Below are 26,719 nucleotides of genomic sequence, written 5' to 3'. Positions count from 1 at the left end.
AAAATTTTGAAACAGAAGAGACCAAAAAGCAAGAACATTAGATGCATTAATATATCAAAAGGTCTAAGAAACCAGCGGGTTCTCACACCATGATCTTTCCCAACAAAATTACATGAAGATTCACTTTCATGGTGTTGAGTATGACGAGAATTCTCCAAGATTATCACTAAAAAGCCTATATATATAGACTAATCTATATTATCAAGTTGTACTTATTATAGGTTTGTTCTTCTTTCTGATGCCCAGTTAAGGACTTCTGGCTAACCCAAGCTGGTTTTATGAGCAACATCACAGGAAATTTGAAAAAATGTCAGCTCTTTTTGTTTAAAACAAGATGGCAAAGGTTTGGGGTTAGTAAAGGATGCAGTGCGATCCCTACATCTTCCTAGAAAGGTATTTTTAAAAGAGGTGAAAAATACATAAACACAATTTATAGAATATGTAGTTGCTGGAGACTCCACCGATATCTTTTGATTTTCACCGTAAGCACCACTTTAACAAAACAAACACCAGAAAAAGTTGAAGGTAGATATAATAGATGTACTTACAGTATGTTCGAAGTAAGAGTCTATATAACTATCTTTAATAATATTTGTACTTGAGAGTAATCTATTAGGCCCTATTGGAGTAAATAGATGAAGAAGGCAGGTCTCCAAAGACTTAGGAAAGTTTATTGCAAACCTTTAAATTTCCACTCAAGTAACTGCTGTGTAAGGAGTATACTGCATGTTTCTTTTCTTCTGTCATAGAAACTGCTCTTGTACCTTGGTCTTGTATCTTAGACCTCAATTTTTTAGCTTTGGATGAACTACCAAACCTTCCAGTAATGACTTGTTAGATATTATAATAAATAAAATTTTATTCAATTGTATAGAGAAAATTAATAGAGTGGAAACACTACCCTCAATAGCAGGGTGTTTACTTTCGGCCAATTTGCTTGTACAAAAGTACTGGACTACCATGATATTCGCAAATAATTCCAAGAATCTTTAGAGGACTGAAATAGTTTCACTAACAAAGGATAAATATATACAATTTATGACAGAAAAAATCATAATTAAATAACTCATTAACGTTAACGATAATACTGCATTTATTACATTACAGTGAAGTATTTTATAATAAAGTGAAATATCGTCGGTTTGGCAGAAGACTATAATATCTCGAAAAACCTCTCATATCAGTAGTATCATTTGAAGTTTCTTATGGTCAATTTTTGGGTAATACATTTTGAGAAATTTCCTGTTCTATTCAATAGAGTACCATTAGAGTCTATAGAAACTAACTACTGAATTCGATTTTGCCATTATACAAAAAATGTTGGTCATTAATCACTTTTTACTCCCCTATCCTAGATATCATAGGAGTCCAAAACATTGAATCCAACTTTTGAGCTAGTTATTTTGGTCATGTCTTGAGTGGGATTGGAAAATAAGAAATAATAATAAATATCAATTGCGAAACCAGTTATGTAATAGACATAAAAAATGAAAAATATCGAACGGCGTACTTTTCTAAAAATAATAATTGAGTAGTTAGTCAGTGTCTCTGGTTTCTAGGTTCACTTAAAAACTAAAAACTATTGAATTCAAGGAATATCATTTATCAAGCTACTGATCCAGATGATCACTACATAGAATACATAGAATCTTGAACAAAATATACGAAACAGGTGATATTCCCGAAGAATGGCTTGTTTCGATTTTTATCGCCTTACCCAAGAAGTCAAATGCAAAACGTTGTAATGAATACCTCCTTATAAGTCTCATGTGTCACGTGTTAAAGGCATTTTTGAGGATGATACACACCCGTATATGGAGAAGATTGGATGCTAACATTGGCAAAACTCAGTTTGAATTTAGGAACGGGACACGAGAGGCCCTTTTTGCAGTACAAGTCTTAATACAGAACTGTCTAGATCAACAGACAAACGTAATAGATTGCTTCATAGATTACGAAAGTACTTTTGACAATGTGAAGCATGATATCCTGATTAACTTATTAAACAAACTGGGACTCGATAGTAGAGACATCACTATAATTAAACAACTGTATTGGAATCAATTGGCCCAGATAAAGTGTGATTGCCGTCTCTAGAAAAAAATCAAAATTATGAAAGGTGTAAAACAGGGTTGCGTTCTTTCTCCGCTCCTGTTCTATATATATTCAGAGGCAATTTTTCAGGAGGCTCTGAAAGACATTTGAATTAAAAATTAATGAGAAAATCATAAAAAACAATATTAGGTATGCAGATAACACTGTCTTAAAATGAACTACAGTAAAACGAAGTTCATGTTGATATCGAAAACTAGTATAAAAAATGTATCGCTGTCAATTAATAACCAACCTATAGAGAGAGTACACTGTTTTAAGTATTTGGGAAGCTGGCTGAATGACGAGTGGGAGCCAGATGAAGAAATTAAGACAATAATAGAGAATAACACAATGTTATGTTTTGACTACCCTACTTTATGATGTTAACAGCTGGACTTTGGAGGTCTTCAGCATGCGTAATGTGGAAGCTTTTGAAATGTGGCTCTATAGACGGATCCTTAAGAGACCATGCGCGGATCGGGTAACCAACGAAGAGGTGCTAAGACGAATGAGCAGAAAACGACAGCTATCAACTATTGTAAAGAGAAGAAAAGCTTCCTACTTTGGCCACATTTTTAGAAATCAAAAATATGCCTTATTACAGCTGAACATGGAGGATAGAAGGTAGGGGCGATCTGGGTAGAAAAAGATTTTCATGGTTCAAAAACCTTCGAGATTGGTTCCATGTACATGATGCCGTAAATCTAATACGCATGACTAAAGATAACGAGGAATTCCAAAGAATGATTTCCAACCTTCATTATAATGAAGCAGGCACTGGAGGAAGAAGATTGATCAAAAATAAAATATGTGAATCACTCAAAAAGAAAGGGAAAGTGTTGAGTGAAAATATTTGAAAAATTATACTGACTTCTTCATGAACTAGATAAAAAACTTGGCATAGTTTTCTAGAAAAATAAATAACCTTCAAGGAGAAAGTCAAGCTGTAAACTGAAATTAAACAGTTTTTTTTGGATTTTCGAAAAGAGTGGGAAATGTTATACTAGAAAACCTCTCTGACGTCAGGAATGGAAAAATTATCCATATAATTCCCCGTACTATTTGGAGTTATTTGGTTTCTTTTCCGAGGAAATAACATTTATTGAGATTTAGTCTTCTTTCAAACCGATGAATGTAACAGTATAAAATAGAAAAATGTACTTATTAAGAAGGATCGTTTGACACCTCGTCCATACACATTCTGACTCCTACTTACATATAAAATTACTTTCGTATCTGTATGCATAAGAGGAACGAAGGAGTACTCAGATAAGAGCAAATAACCCTGTAGAGTTCTCTAAAAATATATATTTTCAAATAGGATAACTTAATTAACAACGTATATTTTTGCAATTTCTTATTGCCCATGTAGCATACAAAATATCAAAGATCAATAATGGCCATTAATAAAAAAAATTGAGAAAAACTTTTTTCGTAAGTAATATTACAGTATGAATAAAAAGTATTACCTAGAATTAAAAATAACAAAAGGTCATATTCAATACGACTGTTTTCATATATAAAAACCATTTTTATTGAAAATTCATTCGTTTCTTATATTTTCCATAGAAATATAATCTCTGTGATTCTGTCTTTTAATCATTGGATACTCTCTGGCATATTAACTCAATACATGGTTTTAAATTATAATAAAAAATGTGTGATTCTAAAAACTGGTATACCTATTTGGTAATAATGATATTCAGTTTTCATACAAAATATTTCTAGTGAAAATGAGTAAATTTGGGAATAAAAGCTGAATTTCAATCTCCATATGCATCCCTCTATTTCCTCCAGTAAAGTGATATATGATGTTTCTATGGTGTATTTATTTATGATGATAATGATGATAAAAATACTTACGTGAATATTGTAATCGTAATTGAAGCGTCATGCATATTTGAGGCCGGCAACACGAACCATAACAGAGCCATAACCAAAAGCAGAGCAGAGAAATTTTTAGGGAAAAGAGAAAAAAATAATTTTACGTCAATACAATTCTGTTCACTGCTTTGAGTTTGGTGAGAGAAAGTGAGTTTTAGTCTCGATCAACTTTGCTTCTGTCGGTATTTTTCTATCTTCCTGATTAATGTATCGTGTGTTTTTGAGTTGAAATGATTTTTTTTTTCAATTTGTAACAATATAAGACAGATACAGATCAAGACATTTTGTGTCATCTCATTGCAAATTTATGTAGACATATTCAAAATTATTATATACGTAATAAGAAATTTCATCGAATTTTTTTTCAATTACTCCACAATAAACTCAAACTCATTAAGTATGGAAGTACTACGAATCATCATTAGACAAAATTATAAAGAACGACGAAAATGAAGAGAAGAAGCTGTTGTATATGCAACGAGAGCTCGTTTTATACAGAAAAACTGATGAAATCATAAACACAAATCTAATAAATACTAATTTGATATTGGACAAGAGCAAATTATATGATGATGATGGAGAACAACAAAAATGTTAAAAACGTTAATGATAGAAACTTTGGAAAAACTTGGAAAAAAAGAAAGCAACAGCTGTCAACAGTCAAAGAAGATGCATTCATTAAAACAAATGACAATAGAGGTGTGGTAAGAAGCGGTTAAGAGTGTGAATACATATAGGAAAGAATTTGTCGAAGTGGATTTTAATAAACTCAACTCACTGAATTCCCATTTCACACTTTGTGTACTATATTTATTAGAATCGATATCAAAATAAATTTAGGGATGTGCTTTAGCTTTACAGTAACGGCTGTTCTAGAACATTGGTGATAAACAGAGAGACATTCATTAGAAACTCTTAGAATCTCTTTATGTAGTGAAGCAATATTCTGATTAATGTCTTGTGCTTTAAAAACAACTGTGCAAATAAGGTGTCACATTTTCCAGAACAAAACACACTCTTATGAGACTAATCTAAATGAACATGAACTATTACTTCAACTAAAGCAAGTAGACGTGAAATTGTTGAAAACTAACCTGGTTTAGAGAAGAAGAGTCATTTTTTATATAGATGATACACCATCTGACATATATCATGAAAACATTGAATCCGTCCAGTGATTTAAAATAAGAATTGCAACAAGCTTAATGAATGAGATAAACGAAAAAATAACAGCAACCGTGAGTATATTGAATGGTAAATTCACCATAAAATTGTGTTTTTCTTATCGAACAATAGAGCTCATTGAACAAGCTGGTACTTACAAATAAAAAAAGTATTTTTTAAGGTCATTAACAAATGGATGGAATTTTGTGGAATTATTATGGAAAGCCAAAACATCAACCTTGAAATATTGATCTCAGTAGAGTAAACACATGAAAGCTTCTGTGGAGACTGAATATCTGGGTATTCCAGAGACCTACATCATAGAATTCTTCTGAGTTAATGACAATTTTACTTGAAATACATATACTGGAACTTACTAAAAATCAAGAATTCCTTGAGTTCAATCATTGAATATGAACGTGATGATTCAATAGTTAATAGAAGGAAGTTTTGTTTATCAAAACTATTTGAAATTTTTTAAGCGAAACGTATATCTGCATGGCAAACAATAAAGAATTGAAGAATCACTTTTTTTCAAAGAATTATCTTTTACTCTTATCATCATTTCTCTAAGTTCCTTATTATGATAAAATGACCTTTTTCTGACTAAATTATTTGTGACAAACTGTCTCGAATTTTCATTCCAATTCAATGACATCATTTAAAAATTCCAATTTTTTGGACCTGACGGCTTGTCTTTGATTCTGTTTGTACAGTAGTGAGAGTTAGAATCCAGTGGAGCAGAGTGGCTGAGATCGCAGTCGGCAGAGTTATTTGACGAAGGAATTACAAAGCTTTCTCACCGCTATGATAAGTGCCCCAATATGTTCAGACGTACAAAATATATTTCTTTCCTTTACTCTGTCGAAAAGGTTACTTCAGAATATCTTTCCATATTATTGAGCTATTACTATGAATATAATATTAGAATTTGCATAAATTGTTTTCATTCAAAAAAAAAACATTCCAACAAAAAAAAACACACACATGGTTTGTGTTATATTGAGTGTAAAATTTGTACTTGAAAAAAACGCAAAACTACTGAGAGTAAATATTTAGAAAAATAAGCAAATCTCAAATGATCTACTTATGGTTGAATTCCTCGAAAAAAATAACTGCATTCTTCTTTAGTGGTGTGTATTTGTTTTTCTTTGTTCATCGTCAGTTTAATATGATCGAATTTGCTCAAATGATCAAGCAATTTGTTGCTATTTTGATTGTATACTTATATTTTGGGTATCTATTTAGTAAATAATAACAGAGGCTAAAAGACTCATTTCATTACAGTACCGAAAATATGTTAAGCTATTGATGTGTTCCAAAAAATCATATAATATTGATGACTTCCTTTTAAGACTACTTTCAGTGATAAGAAGTTCTTTCCTTATGTCGATTGTATAGTCTGTAGCAATAATTAGTACGAGATTTAGCAGAAGACATCTTTTAATTATAATAATTGCAAAAAACTGGAAAAGTTGATGATTTTTTGTGTTTTAACATGCAATCATGAATATGGGACAGAAAATAATTCTTCTGAAGCTTGACCATTAGGCCGGGTTCAAGTTGAGATGCAGTCAACACGTGCAGGGCAGCATAGTGTCTGTAACTCTTGTTGTCTAATAGGACCGTGCGAATTGAGTGGCAGAGCAGAGCAGGGCGCCAGACGTGACCAATTTGGCACTCGTAAATGTCACACAAACTTCGTCACACTCACACAGTTACCTATAGGTGTTTAGGGAAAATGGAATCTCGTGAAGAAAAATTGATTGAACTAGTATGAAACCACCCAGTGTTATATAATACAAACTATATGAAAATTAAATTGGAACAAAATATTTGGACAACGATTGCATTCGAACTTAATTTAAAGAACGGTAAGTACGAAACTGTGTCTCAATATGTGGAGGCAACTGCTCCACACAGTTTTCTCGAGATGCCTTCCCTTGCGCTGTGCTGCCCTACCCTGCGTCTAGAAGGAGCATACCAACAAACAAGACTGAAGAAAGTATGGTGGAATCAAGCGTTCGCATAGTATTAGCTAGGGGGGAACGTAACAATATGTGATCTAGACAATTTTTCCTATTTGTATTGTATACGGTTGGTTAGCGATATGTTAAAACCCATTAGTCCGATCGCACCAACTTGATGCATTATTACACCGTTAATAGAATTATGTCAGTTAGTACTTAAAGAATCATAAATGTTTGAAAAAAAGAGAAATATCTGAAAATCTATGCTATACGATGCTTAGTAATTATATAAAAGGTTATCACAAGCAAACAAAAAGAAATTTGTATTACAGTGGGAATACGTTTGAAGGTTTCCGTGGTAGAAATTTGATTATGAAAGAATTGCCCCGTCTTCGACCGGACTCTCACTGTGAAAACCGATGAAAATTAGGTAAATGATCTAGTATTATGTGAACGTTCAATACAATCCTGATGCTCTCGAAATCAACTCACATAAATTTTTGGTTACCCCATAAATTGGCAGCACGAAATCGAAATCTGCAGTACACTGTTAAAAACTATTGAAATGGAGAAACAAAGACAATAATACTGGGTCGTGTATGCTGAAACTAGTAAGGAAAACGATGAAATTTTGGAACATTCAATTTAGTACTATATTATCGAAAATTGACCAGATAACAGAAGAATATTGAAAAGAATTTCCCGTGATTGGTTAAGAGATCAGGCTATGTAGTGCAACACGATAATACCAGACAATACACATCTTTGATGAATCGCCAAAAATTCAATAAACTTGTTTGTGGAGGATAATAGAAGCTGATGTCGATTAGACACACAATATCTGCGACATTATCAGGTGATTAAGAATCCTATATCGTTGATCTTTTCCATATTTGATCAATGAACAATTTCATATCAATATTTTAGAGCTACCTTTTTCCTCATTCGCAATTAAATTCTTAGACCTTAGACCTTATGCGGCAAATTCGCCTCTTCTGGGCATGATCTTACGTATTCATGGAAGTAGTTAAATCGATGGAAGCTATAGAGCTATTATAAGCAAAAAATGGTTGTTTTCTCCTTTATTGCCCCGAAATAATACTATAATAGATACAGATAAACATATTGGAAAGAACTGTAGAACTGAGTCTTGTTAATGAATTTCCACCACCACTAAAGTACCAAAGAGATATTAAATGGATCGCAACAATTCTGGTTAAATAATTTTCTGTTCATAAAATAGTCGAAGAATCATTTATTTCAAAATATCATGTTTTTAGAACAAATTTCATGGGTATGGGAAAATTACCAGAATTGTTATTCAATAAATTTCGTTAGTAATAGTGTTGTCCAATAACTCAATAGATTTTATTGAGATATTTGTCAACTCCAATATGTATATAAAAGTTTAACAGAAGAATTCAACTTAATAGAGGCATAAAGTGCAAAAAGATCCTCTGTAACTTGTGCAAGCATCCAATGGTCCGAACTGGGTGTAAAAAAATATAAGAAGTCGTATAGACCAACTACCGTTTATTTAAAAAATCCTAGATTTTCATGTTATTATATTTAAAAAAAAATTACAGTAGACACTAAAAGGCTCATTTATATAAAATTTGGATCTCTCGAAAGAGCAAACAATGCAAATATAACTGTTTAATCAATTATTATGGATCAATTTGTATTTTGTCACAAAAAATACTTTCAACCTTTTGACTTTATTTTGTTTTTCAATAAAATATATAAAGAACTTTGGTAAAATCCAATTAAATGTTTTCTTCTTGATGATATTGGAATTGCTTAGTTTCAAAAATGCCGTAGCCTATTATCTTTTGGTAAAATTGTATTGGAAATGCGAAATATAAGGTTCATAGTATGGAACTAACGAGAATATTCTAAAATTTATAAAGCTACTACATTAAAGAAGCAATCAGAAAATACCGTACGTATACATCCTATTGTTGAATTTTCATAAGAAAAATATATAGGTTAATGTGTAAAACGTCGTAAAGAAAATAGTAGCTATATTGAACTATATGAATATGGAAATCTTTAGGACACGGTCAATTTTTCGATCGCTAGTTAAGAGACCACGATACTGATTATGTAGCGAAAAAGGCATACTTATCAGTTTCTTTGGGTGTTGGTGCTTTGCAGTTGCTAGATATATTTCAAGGCGTATAAAAATTACAAAAAATCTATTAATCAAGAGAAAGAAGATATATCTAAATCATGAACCAAAAAACAAATGCTCAAAAGCTTGCCATATTATTTTCCACCCACACAATGTGCTAATGAGCAAGACTGTTCAATTAAGCCTCCACTACCTAGCCTGTTATTCCGAGAGGATCTCTATTTCGCGTCTCACGCTCTCGCGTAATATCCTTTACCTCTCCCTAGTTCTGGGGTAGATTTCAGGTAGACGTATCATGAATGTTTAGCTTCGATAACTATACGTCCTTGTCGACGTCATAAACTCTATTTCGATTTCCAATTTACTCTAAGAGCGCGTTTATCAGAGTTCCATTTTCATATTAAATGAGAATGTTTTTATTTTGAAGTTAACTGAAAGCATAATTTTCGATCGGCCTAAATTAGAATTCGAATGCAAGCAGCCACTTTAACTTGCATCTTAGTGTGAAACCAAGCTTCATAATCATTGGTCTACTATAGAGTTGTATGCATAATGATATTAATCTATTAAAAGAAACTGTCAAACTGTACAATGTTAACAATAAAACAAAAAAAAGTTTATGTTATTCATTGTTATGGAAGATCCATGATAATGGTTACTGCTTTGTTCGGTGAAACGTATCCAAAGACTGCAATGAAGAAAAGAACTATTTCATTGAGAGATCCCTTTCAACAAGAAGCATTCATTATAAGGAGAAGGATACAAAATCTTATGATGAAACTGATGCAGATACTGGAGCGTAATTATAAACATTAGTAAAACATGTTTACTGTGAATTTATTACAAACAGAATTTTTCCTTACAGTCAAAAATATGTCACATTCTAGAAGAAGGTGACGAAGCAAGGGGATTGCTCTTTCGTTTGTGTTTAGAGGAGCTAATTCTAGAAAACAGATTTCTTATAAATTAATAATATTTTCCAAATAAAGTACTTCCATCACCAACGAAAGTACTTTCATCACCAATGATGTTCCTTTATGTAATTAAAGCAAGAAGGTAGTATTTCATTTAATTTTGACTAGTTCTAATACAATATTGTTGAGCCAAGTATGAATTTCTCATTATAATGAAAATTGAAAATTATATTTGACAACTTAAATTTGGTATATTTTCCTAGATGGTGATTTTAAACAAAGTTTCCCGATAACTTTATTTTCGTATTTGCAGCATTAAAACATTTTACAGAACTATGGGTTTTTTAATACACTTCGGAGGCATACTAGATCTACCAAAATTTTAATTACGCTAGAAATTATTCGTTTCACCTAACTAGGGACACATTGTGTATGTTTTTATTGATAAAATTCCACAAAAATATCACAGTAAACTGTATCGCAGTCCTCTAAGCCAGATTAAAAATATTGGAGACGTGTCTACTATTCACGACAAAATAGTGAGCGAAAAATATCTTGCAACAATTTTGATTTTGGTTGTTGTTGATTTGGGTAATTATTCAATAAGTCGAAGACATGATGTTACTTTTATATGTGATAGTCGATAGCTATATAAAAAGAACAATTTTGTAGGAATCCATTGATATTTTTCTGAACCAATAACTTAAAGAATAAACTTTAAATACTAATAGAATATCGTAATGGGGATTGTAGCCTAATTTTTACCGATTTGATGCTATATTGGAAGAAGAAGGCATTATATTCGATATAACGTAAAAATTACATTTAGAAGAAATTATATATATATATATATATATATATATATATATATATATATATATATATATATATATATATATATAAAAACATGTACTTTTTGACTGGGTAGGTCACCTCAAATTCACGATGACTAAGGGTTTGATCGATAATGAAAACAATAATAACACTGATAAGATTGTGTTTAATGATATTGGTCGATTCTTGTTCCGACAGTGATGAAAACTTTCGTGTTATAAATTTTGTTAATCAGTAACAAAAATTTTCTTTCCATTAAATTACTGATATACGAATAGCTTGAATTTTCTTTTAAACATTCAACGCTGGAATAGATGGGATTGGGATAAACGGTATAATAAAAAGTTAAATGTGCACGTAGGTGTGCGTGCGTTTATTTAATAAGAGTAAAAAATATTGTTGCCCTCAGAATAAAACTACTCTTCAATGTTTTCAAGGATTTGTTAGTTAACAGTATTGATTTAATATTACTCTTCACTACACTGCATTCTTCTTTTGCTGTGTAAACATGTAGAACATGAGTAGTAGCACGATTTTTTGCCAAACATCGATTTTATTCATCAATGTTATCTCCTTCAAGAGTAATACACACATTCCAGCGCTTCTCTAGCTTCTGGATGCCGCGCTTGTAGAAACATTTGTCTTTTACCATAAAATAGGCTTCAGTTTCAGCAATTTCTTTCTCTTTTGAACTGAATTTCTTACTTTCGTGCATTTTTTTGAGATCAGTGAATAGCCAGTAATCACTGGGGGCCAGATCTGGATTATACAATGGATGAGACAGCAATTCAAAGTGTAATTTGTTCAATTCAACAATCGTTTTCATCGAATTGTGAAGTTGTGGATTGTCTTGGTGAAGCAATAGTTTTTTTTCGAGATATGAGATCATTTTTCCTTGATTTTTGCATTCAAATGATGCGATAAATCTATGTAGTATACGCTCGCAAATGTCTCTCCCTTTTGGAGATATTCGATGAATAGTATTCCAAGCGCTACTAAAATACTGAAGCCATAATCTTTCCAGCTGTCTATTGTGCCTTTGGACGCTGCAGTCCACTGAAATGATCATAGTTTTGATTCCGGAGTGAAGTGATGGTTTCATGTTTTATCCATTGTCACACATCGATACAAAAAAATCTGATTTATTACGTGTATACATGCCCAAACACTGCTCTGAATCAACACGTTTTTGATCGACTGTGAACAAACGCGACACCCATTTTAAAAAAGGTTTCTCGTGGTCAAATGTTCATTCATAACTGTGAACACACTGCCTTCTGATATCTTTACATCAGCTTTATCACGCAGTTTCAATTTACGATTAGATATGACCAATTTGTGGGCTTTTTCGATGTTTTCTGGAGTAACCCTCTCAATTTATCGACCAGAACGTTAACAATCATCGGTGTCTGTACGACCACATTCAAATTCAGCTAACCAACAACAAATGATCCTTTTCGATGTCTTTTGAAAGCTGGTACTTTATGAACGTCATATGGATTTCACAATTGTAGCACCATCTGTGTGTCAATCACACGACTTATTAGTGATGTATTATTATATTGCTTGTATGCAACACCCATCAAAACCAATCAATCGTTACATTATCAAAATATGCGTAACAATACTGAATTGATGGGATTGCTTGAATAGGAATATACTAAGTTTCCACCTTATCGTCACGGATTGAGTCCAATTGAACTGTAAGATCAGCAGCAAGTCGAAGTATATTTATAAGCAGCTAGCGCTGAAAATGAAGGAAGATTGAAATACACTGTCGATCACAAAGAAAACGAGAGAGAAACTAGAGAGGCTTTGATTAATTTGTTCTTTACGAGATTGAACCATATAATATCATTTTGCACAAGTTATCCATCGGAATCGAATCTGAATTAATGAACATTTTGAAATTTGATAGATACTTAGTCTACTATCGTAGAAATAAAATCTGAATTATTGAATATTTTGATAGAAACTAGAATTTGGTAAAAAAGATCCTTGCAGGAGAAGACTCTACCATTAAAAATTTTCCATATTTCAAGTTAAGTGAAAGTATATACAGAAATCAATTCTCAGGAAATGTTGGAAGACTATTTTTTTACAAGAGAAACAAGTTTTCACGTTATGAATATCTATAATTCCTTCTTCTATTCTTAATATTGAATACTGCACCTCAATAGGAACGATATTAGAATAGGGTGATCACACATGTTAATTATTGATCAATAAAGTGCAACACCTCTTTAAAATTTAATGAATAATGCAGCTTGAATTTGGAAAGCTACTAATGAACATAGTATAAACCATGTGAAGTGCGACCCAGAATATCAAACTTATTTAACTCAAATAATGTTTCGACGTAGTACCTGAGTAGTGTTAGTTAGTTAGTGTAGTCTTATGGAGTGTATAATTTTATAAGAATAATAATTATTTCTACTCATTGCAGTGATCGAAGAATTACAAAGTATTGGGGATTATGGGTTTTTGTTGATTTTTCGTTATCACTATCATCAAATTTTGTCTATTGTCATATATCTGTTATATATTATCTTTCATGCATAAATGCTTTGCGCAAATTTTAATTAATAAAAAATGACTACTTCTTCCTAATTATGTTACTTAGATCAATTACTTCTGATGAAAAATAATAGGATAATTTCCACCTCTATATAACAGCCGATGTGCAGAAAAAGATTTTCTTTCTTTCCGAAGAATTTAAGTATAATTTACAAACTCACTATCATCTATACACATATCTTTGCTTGGTTATTGAATCCATATTGATCTCAATTTATAAGAGAAAAAATTATCACCCCGGGCAAAGCGCAACGCGGCATTGTTATTGATCCAAATCAGTGGCACCATAATATACCACAAATAAAAAGTCGCATAAGAGGGGCGAATGCCACATCGCTGAAGAAGTCATTAAATCAGGTGTAGTACAGAGACAGTATCGTATTATCGTACTGCAGTGAGATTATTAGTCTGTTGTGTGATTTTCTTAAATATATCTGACACGGAGACAGTTGATGAAGTTGTTGTATTTTGGTTTACTATTTTTCTTCGATAAATAGACTCTACATTAATTAAGATACATACATACCCACAATGCTAATTTTTCTTCCTACCCATTATATCGAAAGTAAATTGATTAGAATATCATTTTTCCAAAACATTATAAATATTGAGAAAATTTATAGATGATCATATTAACCGAACACTCTAAATTCCCGTTTAATAATATACCAAGTATAATATATTTGAGAAAGGGTTGTTTTTCTCTTGGAATAAGGATCGGCATGCTTGAACATTTCCCTAAAATCCAGTTTCTAGACGGGGACAGTATCATCCTGTCGAATATATTTTTTTAATTAATAATAGTTGTTATTGATATGAACGTTTCTGTTCGCTTCAGTATCCATTCAAGTTCAGATCTTTTGTTAATTCTTAATAAGAAAAAAAGAAATCCCCCAATAGGCTAGGCTTCATAAAACTAAGCACCAATATATTGAGTAAAATTTATGAGAAATATTTATTATCCATACAAAAAGTTCAATTGTTTGTATCTGTTATCAAAATAAATATGAATCTATTCATTATACACAATTATTGGTCTATACAACTTCTTGAAGATCCGATTGAAGCAAGGACCGGACTAAATTCTAATATTGAAAATTGGAAATACAAAATTAAAATGATATCACCTGACCACCTTCGCCTTCGACGCTCTGCAATTCTCGCCATTCTTCGATAGTTTGAGCCAAGTCAACAGTGCAGAGTGGAACTTTCACTTCTCCAATCTGGTCGTGTTTGGAAAATCGGTCGAAATCAAATATGGCGAAGACTAAGGTTTTGTTCATAGCTTCCGAGTACGGCAAACTCTAAATAAATTTATATGTTATCAATAAATATTATATAAATTGAGGACTATATTTCAATCAAGTTGTTCAGAAAAATAGATTATAATAATAATTTACTGGAAAATTCAACCCCAATAGTCTAAAAATTTGTAAACAATTCATTACATTTACTAAATGGATAATTTCAACGTTAACAATTCCTTACAATTGTCATTGTAAAAGGTCCAATTCTTACTTTATAATATTTCTATATTTCACAGTCTAATAGATACTTAAATACAGGAATTACTGAGAAAGTGAAAAACGTCCCTGTCTGATTTTTGCATTCCTGCAATATCACCAGTTCAATGAACAAATGTTTGTTACAGTTCGTTGTATCATAGGAACTCATATTTTCAACGACAAACTAGAGTTCAATACCATTTATGAACCATGAGACAGTGAACTCTAATTTACATTTGAAAGGACCGATATTGTTAATAAACATCCCAAAAAAACATATACTTAAATATACATTGTACATATTTATGTACAACTTACCTCATCATATTATACATTGTACATATTTATGTACAATGTATAATATGATGAGGTAAGTTCTTTCCAACAAAGTTCAAAAAGACCAAACAAATGTTCACTATAAAGAAAATAATGGGTGACTAACAAACTGGTCGGTTAAGTTGATGGGAATATTCATGGTCAGACACAATAAGAAACATTTGCAAGCCTTGTCACCAAGGGAGATTCAAGCATTTGACTTTGGGAATAGATAAGGTGGGCTTCCGATTGAGTTTCCTGACCGAGATGCCACATTAAATTTTGAACAATACGTTCAAATTCAAGAGATCGGCAAAATTTTATTTTTGCATGACAATCTGAAATCTCGTACATTTGCTGTATAGTCTTGATTTGGTACCTAGTCATTTCCACTATAATGAGGAACTGGCTAACAGTAGCCCTAAGCTTTATTAACGAAGATTAAAATTGTTGACTTCCGTCGCTGATCACAGGCAGCAGGAAGGAATTTCAAAGAATGTAGAAACGTTTTTGGAGTTTACTCCTTAAGAATCGATTTGCATATATAAAGGGCCCGGTATAAGAAAAATGTAAGGAGTAAAATCTATCGATGAATGACCTCGTTACGTTTTTGGTGCGCACCCTATGATGCGCAACTTTCTAATTTGTCAGTGTCGACATACTTATATTGCTGTTTTTATTATAAATATCAATAATTAATATTGTTATTGTGAAGTTTCAATTTTTATCATTGTGTTCCGCTAAAGTGAACTGAAAGTATTTTCAAATAACTATGACAGAAAGAGGTGTAGATGATATTCCCGGAACATCTAACAAACACGTGGTTGCAAGGTACGTTATAATTCATGTATTATATGTATGAGCATGTGTCCTATTTGTATTTATTAAATATTTTAATAATTATCGATGTAGTTCATATAAATATATATTTGAAAACAACACATAAAATTAGATAATCAACCCAATATGAATTATCGAGATTATTGACTATTGTAAAAAGTTTAATGTAAAATATTTCGTCGATTAGTTATAATAAATGTATATGAAATGAATAAATTGAATAAATATATATTTATATATGTATATTATTTTCATTAATTAACAAATTTACCCTTTTATACATTATCAATCTTTTTTAAGTTAAATAAACTCTTTTTGCGTCTGGTTAGACTATCGAACTTAAGGAGTAAACTCCAGTCGTGCGTCGGAGCTGACACACACAATTTTTTTTAATTTCAAAGCATCCAATTTCCGAATAGTTCTCTTGCTATGGTAAAAGAAGATCATTATGAGTATTAGATATTGAAGTAAAATGTAATGTAAGGAATTCACATATGTGAACATTCAAGAAAAACGATTGCTTATGACTAAGATGTTCCATTTACAGTGGAAAGTGCTATGTTTTGTAAATTATTTGGAGTAAAGACTTCTAGTAGAAGATTCTACTAGTAAACTGACCAAATAATAGTGTGTAAAAGAGTAACATATATACAGATTTCCAAGCTAGTCTTTTAAAGTAATTTTTACTGAAATCAATCTAGTTAATGAAGATGTTTTTAAACTTAAAACTATATTTATGATTCAACTGAAGTTTTTAGTGAAGTAAAGCAAGCACTGCAGTGCTGGAATGATTCGATGAAACTGTTTCCGAAAATGATTGAACAGATTCATCTAAATTGATCTCCTTGAAAAAAGCAGTTATCACTTCATTAGAGCCAAATTTATGATGGCGAGCTTTTAATTATTTTTATATAACTATAAAAAATGCAAGAGCAGTAATAAAATAATAAATTTTTCCTTCGAAGCTATTAAAAAATTTAATTGAAACTTGTATCAAGACAACATATTAAAAAACCATTTCGGTATAAGAGTTTGAAATGACAGTATTACACCAGTATTTATTTTTCTTATACTCAGAAAAAATTATATAGTTTCGTAATTTTTCATAATATTTATCTGATAAAAGTTGGTTGAGAACGTTTAGGACAACAAAATTCTAACAATAAAATTATCAATAAATTCTCTTTTATCCATATTTCACTGTATTAAGATAGGTTTTCATTAGCTTACAAAACTATCATTCCAGTACATTTTACATTGCATTAAGGTTTTTAAAGAATTTGACCTAGGTCGCATTAATATGAACTATAAGTTACATAAATTGGATGGATTTGATGAGGGAGTGAAGGTTTTTTTTCGAAGAAACGAATTTCATTGAAATCTGTTGAATCGTTTACTAGTTGCAGCTAAAATCATTAAATCTCCTCACCACTTGTAATCAACAGAAATTATTCAAATTACCCCAGCTTCAAATAATGCATTATTCTCTTCACCTAAAATTTTAAGATGACGATGATTACACTCCATACTGATCATCTTTATATTTTCATTGGTGTTCTCTCAATTATTTCAGTCATAGAATTTCCGAGGTATAACAATTTGCATTAAAACGATACAATTATCGTTGCTGATCAGATTATTTATTTTTGAAAATCTGGTATAGCTCAAAATACCCATTAATAAAGGTGACAGACAAAAGAGCGTGATATAGATAGGAGTTTTTACATCTATTATGGTCCTCCAGTCTAAGAACATTTCTCAGTTTACCTTTTCTTCCATGTAATTCCCTGCCTGTGTCTTTCCTATCTCCAATAACGAGAACCGCACGTCGATTAGAATGTATTCCTCTACTGAATTTGTACATGGACTCTTCTGTCAATTTATATTGACTTAACGTACGAAGTAATGAATTATTTCCTAATCATTGAAGAGAATAACTTTAAACTTATGAGTTATATTAATCGATAAGAAAACGAACCAGAAAATAATGACATTGCTGTAGGATTATCTTGGCAGACAGAATTTAAATTAAGCTGAAGTCAATACTTTTTTCGAAATTTCTACATGCAATGGCACTATCTAGATGAAAATTTTGTCTCAGTAGAGAATACATCTTTTTAAATCCCATGTCCATCTCATCACATTTTTTTAATTTGAGGCACTTAGCATAGACATTCAAATATCCAGATATCTTACTATATCGCTATCTGTTGAATTCGATCTTATTCAGATTTCAAACAGTTTTTCTGCTGCTTTTTCGGATATGATTTTTCAGGACTACATTCTAGGTTATTATATCGATATGTTACAGTTTATAAAAAGGTCTAAGAAATAAGAAATTGAGAAAATTTATAGCAGTATATAGACAAAGTAGTATTCTTCGAGGGTCCATCTCATTTCTGTCTTTTCTTTGACCTCCTTATTGAACGATTTCGCTTGGGCCCCAAGAGAAGTTCAACGGATAACTCTCTCATTTATTTGATATTTCTATACTTTCACAATTTTTCCAGGTCCAAAAACATGCAATAGTCATCTAGATAATATAATAATCATTGAATTTGTCCATCAGTTTTATCGAATTTCAATAAACAAATAATTACAGAAAATGAGTTCAAATTTCCAAACTGTTGTTTGAACCCTAGCATCTAAGAATATAATTTGTAGTGACCTCTATAGATCAGACTGAAAACTTATTGGATGGTATGTTACAGTAAAAATTTTTCATTACTTGTGGTAGAGTTATCTCAATTTAATTGATATAAAAATAGAACAGAGGTATAATGAATATTTATTAATAACAATCGTGTCAAGATCACATTAACAAGTTGACTTTTTTGACCTTGTATTATTCATCAAAAAAGTGAGTGAGTGAAGACTTCAGTGTTTAGTGACAATTCAGATTGAATGTCCCGTTTTGGGTACGCTACAACGTATAACTTAATACAACTCATAACGGATTCAAAAATTTAGTACCCAATCCACTTTGTAGAGCTGGAAAATCCAAAAATTACTAAATCCTTTAAATTGCATATCAACATTAGATAGGTACTAAACAATATACAATACAGAAATGAATTTTTCAGATTTGCGGAAACCGGAATTTATAAAATTCCATAAAACATAATACTTGCAATTGATTAAGCCGCGTTTACACCGGAGTTAATAACACGAGTTTTTAACAAAAAGTTATTAACTTAGCTGAATCGCCAAATTTCTCTTAACAAAAGTTAATAACTCGTGTTTTCAACAGAAAATTCCATGTTATTAACAAGATTTATGTTATCCATCCAGAGTCGGTAAAGATCAAAGGAAATGTGTTATGTTTTAAACATAACATATGTTAATGACTTTTGTTATTAACATCAGTTAATAACAAAAATGTTAAAAACTTGTGTTATTAACTACGGTGTAAACGCGGCTTTAGGTTATGTTAGGTTAGCCAAATAAAATAACAGAATATGAATTTGTGAAACATGTCTCTCATAGATACAAAATGTAATAATTTTCATTGCTTTTTCATGTGTTTTGTTACAAGTTTATAATATAAATTATTTCTTACTAATTTACATGGTGAATATATATTTAATTTTCGTTTTTCATTTCATAATTAAAATCCCGAGCTGCATAATCTTCCGTAGCGAGTTATATAATCTCAATGATAACCACGAACACGAGTTGGCACATTGTAACAATTTGTAACAAATTTTATGGCGGGAATTAAAATCACGAGTTGGCGCACTCTCAAATTTTGATATTTTAATTCGTGTTCATTGCAATAATACTCTTTTCAATTATTTGTTTAAACATGGCAGGTGATAAAACTGTTTATCACTAAATGAGAGAGACAATAGGGAATATACACGTGGTTTAAATTCACTTGATTATTGTTCATGGAGACTTTTTAGTTCGAAAATGTTCATAAAATCATTATTTTCCAATTTAATTTATTTATCTAGGTTCAAACAGAGTGTTAATTATTATGTTTGGATGAAAAATTATATTCTGATTGTTATTGTGACATTAATATTTACCTATGATACCTGAACATGGTTTTGTAAAACTTCAATCAGACAGTTTACCAAATGTGGATAAATTCATTATGAGTGCATATTTTGCATTTAATCAAGATTTAACATTGACTTAGATCAAAAAAGTGGAAGATAAAGTAAACATAATTCATTTTTTGGATAAAGGTAGAACAATAACTGGAGATTACTATTCGACATTACTGATCACCCTACGGGGAAAAAATTGAAGAGAAAAGACGCGGAAAGCTATCCAAATGTGTTTGGTTTTACAGGATAACGCCCCAGTACATAAATCTCATGTTGCCGTGTACAAAGTTCGTGATTTAGGATTTGAATTACTAGAACACCCCCCTTATTCACCAGATTTGGCTCCGTCCGACTATCATCTCTTTTCTGAACTGAAAAAAAGTCTAAAGGGTCGTAATTTTTTTTCCAACGAGAAGGTAATAAAAGCTGTGGAGTCTGGTTTGCAGAGTAAGAAGAAACAGAAGAAGAAACTTTAAAGATTTAGAGACGTTGCAGGTTCGCAGTGATAAATGTATCCAATTGTAAGGAGAATAATATATTTTGACATTGAAATTTTTGGTTTGGTTCTATAGTAGGCTAAGAATTGGCAACTGTACTTAATAAAACATAACCTAAAATAGAGAAATAGAGATATTAAATTGGCTGTTGTATTATTGTCTAAATTATAATATCTTCAAAGTCATAATAGGCTATATAATGTAGGCATGCTATTGCATTTTTGGCTTGGCTACAGTGTCGCAGTGAAGATCCATCAACAAGTGTTAAATGTTATTGGAAAAAATTCAAGTTATCATCGATTAGTACTGTAAATTGAGGAATACAGAGGCTGCGAAGAGGGAATGAAGGAAGTGGAAAAAATGGAGGTGGATTATGACAAGCGACTGTGTGAAAACTTGCTGGAAAAATTCAGTTCTAAAATATCATTATTGTCAGCAAGCTTGGAGAGAGATGTAAAGTAAAAAGTGATTTAAAAATTGAGAAAAATCATGCATATTCCCAATAGTTGATATTTCTATGTGACCGGTGACTCAAAGAACAGGTACTCGCTCACTATTCCAATTTCAACTAAAGAACGTTGGAAAGGATTATAAAACAAAGTTGGTGTGCTAATTACAACGAATTGAGAATTTCACGAGAGCTACTTAGTACAGATTGAGCGAGAAGTCGGGTTTTGACACATACAAGGTAATCTTATTTCAGTCTATTTGTTTTGGACAACTTCTTTATTTGGATTGAAGGGGCCAGATTTGGAGTATGCGTTGGTGATAACACAAGTTCTGTTATAAAAACTAAAGATAAAATGTTTTAGAATGACTATGTCTGAAAGGAGGTTAAGTTTCTGGCTTCTGTTATAATTTGAATCAAATATTAAAAGACCCATGCCAGAATACGAATCCTTCTCCAAGAAATTAGAAACAGTATCACACCACATCACACCCAAATGTTAGTTAATATTAGGCAAATGCGTGTAGAGTAGTAATCAGTCGAAAAAATAATGTTACATAGCTGGTAATTTTCTTTCATTTGGTGTCGATTTTTGAAAACGCTCAACATTTCATATAATAAAAATTTCAGATTCAAATTCTGACTCTGAAGACAATAACTAGGTTATAGAAACGCCATCAGAACGTGCAATTGTGAGTCTTGTTGTACTGGTAGTCTAAGCAGTGTGTCCAGTATAGATGAGATGCGATTTTAACATGAGAAAATTTGATACATCGCTGTTATTATGGTGGATCATGGTTGTAAAACTAAACGTACCAAATATAATTAGCAATATTTTGAAATTAGATAGAATCATATAATTAATTTTTTCTCGTTATTACTTGACATGACGAACAAGTGATTCTGTTCTCTTTTTGTTTTGGAAAAGTAGTAAAATCGTGACTGATTCTGTGGTGTGAAGTTGGCCCTACTGTAAATGCTGGTTTTCTTGCATTTCTGTTAACATATAATATATATTTTGAATTTTAATCTGAATCATGAGGTTTCTATTATATGAAATATAATAAATTGAAAATCAATTTTCAAAAATCGTCTAAACCAAATAAAAGCAAATTAACACTATATGAAATTACTATTGCGACTAATTACTGTTTCCACAGAGTGCTCCGGGACTTGATGCAAAAAATTAGGAAGTAAGTAGATAAGGTTGAAATAATGTGACAAAAAATATGTTCACATATGAGCCCTCGTTTCTAATTTATGAGCATTGAAGTTGCAAAATCAGAACTTATATTTAAGTATATTTTCCAAATTATACATGCGAACCTTATAAATGTTAAATGGATGATTACGTATGCCTATGTAGAAATTACGGTATAAATAATTCTATACTACTATCTAAAGGCTCATGCCCAATGATTAACAATCCTTAACTTTTACTGGGACAATCTGTACAATTTAAGAATAGCAAAATTGAATTTTTCAATCGAGTTGTTGACAAAAAGATACTCCTTGTTTATTTCGATAAAATTTAAGATTTAGGAGATATGTAGATTGTAGATTTTTAGACTGATGTACATGCCAAAGAAACCGTTCGTCAGATTGAAATAACAGAGCACCGTATTCGCCTGAGGATGGGGTCGATAGCTACAAATTTATATGCGAACCCTTGTAGGTGGATTGATCCTGTTGTTGTCCTGTAGTGACTCCATATCTACCTTTGCTGGTGCCTCCGAACTGGTTCACTCCTTGTAGCTTATAGTCTCCTTTGATCGTGCTAGTTAATTTCTATTTATGCAATGATCATCGATCCTTTTTCCAACTAAGTATGGACTTTCGTAAGATTTTTGTAATTTTGGAGAAAATCTCTTTCTCGTCGTTGGATTGTACAGCTATTCGGTTGGGTAGGGAAAAAATTGAAATAAAGAAAAATTTAGTTGGTTAGCCCACAACTTATCAAATAAAAAAAAAACTATAATAAATATTCGATGTTGGCACGTTTGTCCATTGGAGACGCGGCTTAAGAGTTACGGGTTGTTAGCCATTGGGCATGTGCCGCCCTCGGCCTTCAGATGGTAGGGTAAAATTATTTATTACGTCAAATACACTACACTCATCAAAAATTCATAACGTGCGAATGTATAATTTGGAAAATATATTTAAATATATGTTCTGCCGATAACTCGTATGAGAAATTTTTGCTTATGTCACAGCATTATTTCACTACTCACTGCCGAATTTGTTGCATCAAGTCCTGGAACACCCTGTATACGCATTGGCCTATAACAACTAACATTGTGGTGTACACACATAGTAAATAGTTTACCTTTCTAAAGACGATACTTGATTTTATCGAAAAAGGCGTCAGACAATGTAATTGTGACTGTTGGTGTAGTGGTATTGTAAACAGTGTGTTCGGTATAAATATCACCAACGGTTCCAAAGATTCCAACTTAGTCTCATCTTATCTGCCAGAATTGGATGAAATGGATGTGAGATTGGTAAATACTAGAAAAAGACACAAAAGCAACATAAATGAGATCGAGAAACTTGTGGAAAAATAAAGTCAAATCAATCTTGATGTTAAGGGACATACCACAAGTACCACAACTTTACAGAAAGCGACGTGGTTCTTCATAAGCAACTGAAGAAAAATACTTTAACACCATATATCCACCCGAAACCTTAGAAGATAATCGAAATTTGTGGTTTAGAAAAGCGGAGCGGGTAGATACAAGAAATACAACATTTTTTAGGAAACAAGTCAAGAAGTTGAACACAAATTGAAAATGGAGGTATTCTATGTAAAATTGGTACCTACCAATAATTCATAGTCCACCAATGGTACAAGAAAACTTATTAGCTTCACCCAAGAATAACAGATTGTCAACTACAATTCAGCAAATTTATATGGAACCCAATTAGTGTCATCATATTAACATGAGAAAGTAAGCTCTGTTGAACAATTTTGATTGATACCCACTTGATTATTTATAAAAATTATTAACATATTGATGTATTTTTTAATAGTATTTTAAAAACAAGAACGTATTTTCACTGGATCTAGTAGAAAACATATTTTGTATTCCATATCAATATTATCAGGTTCTGACGAAGGATTTTTTTGGCTTTTTTATGTATTCATCAGTGCCGTGAGTGGAAATTTAAGTATTAAAAATTTTAGTACATTTATCCATAATCCGAATTTTGTTTTTAAAATGATAAGAATACCAATGAAATAGAGAAATTAGAAAGAGTAACGACGTATGAATTTTCACAAAAAAAATATATTGATAAACGGAGGCAGAAAGTATACTTAAAATTGTAGTACACAAAAAACAAGATATGAAAATAGAAGTCGAAATAAATATCGACAATACAATAATGACACTAATGATGAAATTAGAAAGTGAAAATTAGACAATGGAAAATGAGAAATATCAATGTAATCCAAGATGATCTGAACTAAGATAAAATGACTATGAAGAATAGCGGGGAAAACAAAGTGTGAAATAAATTAATAAAGAAAAAATAAGAAAATGAGAACAAATACAAATAAAAACGAAGAGAAAACGGTTGAATTTATGTGGGTGGAATGTTTAGAGAATGGAAACAGATAGTTGATATATAGATAGATAGATAGACGGAATAATAAATATAAAAAAGAGGAAAAATGAAAAAAGAGGAATTATAGAAAAAATGGAATGCTTAATTAATAGAAAACAGATGTCGATTCTTCGATTTAAATTCTGCAAAAACCCTTCAATGGAAAAAACTTACTGATTATATGTTCATACATATCCCATCATACTACTTATATCTTTAATGTAATATAATTCAATTTTCATTTTATTCTTTTGCTGTAATTATTATTTGCATTTGGTGCTTGAATTCGAATCTCACCTTAAACACAAACGTTTCGTTGAAGACGGGATTTAACGTTTTTCTGTGGACCTTCGTCTCAAATTTTTTCTTCTTATCAGGAAGGAGATATACTTTTACGTATGGATCAGATGTGCCACCCATATCTAGAGCAGGAAGCTCTTCGGCTTGGATAACTGTCACAGAGAAGCTATTTTGATTGAAATCATACTCCAACTGTAAATGATAGAAAGAATTTATTAAAAAACAGATAAAAATAGACTCAAATTACAAAATTATAATTTAACATAAAATTCAGCATTGAACGTTAAAACTCACACTGTATAATTATGAATTTCACGTAACTATACACGGTATTTTTAATTCGACAGTCTATGTAATAGACTCTGCTTTCAACTTCCTTGTCAATAGAAAGAAACTTTGAAAAACATAGGGAGTATTATTGCTGACACGACTATTTTATTTTGAATACAGCTATCGTTTGAAAGAAAATTGTTGACAGCAGGTTAAGAAGTTGAACTTCAAAAATTAGATTGCGTAGCATCATGTCCTCAAACGATGAAAATCTAATTGAGTCGATTCTTTCGAACAATAATTTGAAATATCTCCAGTAGCACCAATAGTTACCTCTTGAAGACGATAGCTTGGTTATCTGGCAAACGACGCCTTATAATCATTATAGCTTCTCTTATCAACTTCAATTTTATAATTGAAATTATCTATCGTAATTGAATTTTATTGACTCACTGGATCTCTAGGGGGCGAGGAAAAAACTCCTTATAAAAACAAAATTGAACTCCATTATTATTATCTTGATCTAATAGAAATTTCACTAGGTAGCAACCTCTATTTTATCAAAAGAATTATAAGAATAATTGGGAAGCACAATAAAAATAACGAGGCAGTATATTAGGTGGATAGAATATAATATATTTACGAGAAAAGAGAAATGATAAAGTCAATAGAACTAATTAGAACATCAATAAACAAATGATCGATTTGTTTTTGGAAAAACATGAAATACTCAAGAGTGAAATCCAATTTTTGAAGAATAAAATATTGTTCTTCGAAATCAGGAATTAAAAGTGTACTAATATTTCCCAAAATCCTTATAAGATTTTCAAAATAATTTAGCTCACTTTGTATTGTAGCTTTCCTAATTTTTGAACTTCAGGTTTTTCACTCTCATCAGGCTCTTCTGCATTTTCCGTTAGCTCATCCATATCCGGTTGTACCTAAAAAATTTGCAACTCTGCTTATTTTTTCCATCAATTGTACCTGTTATACTTATGTACTCAAAAATTTACTATAATAACTTTTCTAATTCTTATAAGTATTTGGTATATACTCACTTTTTCTTTGTAAGATGACCCTAGAAGCTGGACGGATTTCAAGTCCACCCCTTTCATACCCTTTTTCCCATCCTTTGCCCTTCGTTTTCGGAAACATCTTCTTATACAACAAAAGCATATTCCCAGGATTATAATAGATACAGCTACAACATACGTTACTCTCAAATTTTCTAATAGTGTGCACATGGTCATAAAAAGTAGTTATAAGTTTTCCTTTAAAATTTAAAATTAAACTAATTTTTTCAATGTGAGGA

The 26,719-nt window shown here is 31.3% G+C and overlaps 1 protein-coding gene across 9 annotated transcripts in view; it reads right to left on the bottom strand.

Moving 5' to 3' along the window:
• The window catches only part of LOC130440912 (synaptotagmin 1-like), a 113,465-nt gene that overhangs the window by 40,322 nt on the left and 46,424 nt on the right, over positions 1–26,719 (bottom strand). For all 9 annotated transcript variants that reach the window (XM_056774265.1, XM_056774268.1, XM_056774274.1 and 6 more), the window contains exons 4-7: positions 26,466–26,608; positions 26,253–26,348; positions 25,135–25,329; positions 14,699–14,875 (exon numbers count right to left, since the gene is read on the bottom strand). In XM_056774265.1, coding sequence (XP_056630243.1) covers positions 14,699–14,875; positions 25,135–25,329; positions 26,253–26,348; positions 26,466–26,608 — 611 coding nt within the window. The remainder of the gene's footprint in view (positions 1–14,698; positions 14,876–25,134; positions 25,330–26,252; positions 26,349–26,465; positions 26,609–26,719) is intronic.

Source organism: Diorhabda sublineata, chromosome 3, assembly GCF_026230105.1.
Source record: "Diorhabda sublineata isolate icDioSubl1.1 chromosome 3, icDioSubl1.1, whole genome shotgun sequence".
NCBI lineage: Eukaryota > Metazoa > Arthropoda > Insecta > Coleoptera > Chrysomelidae > Diorhabda > Diorhabda sublineata.
This window is presented reverse-complemented; position numbering and strand designations above follow the sequence as displayed.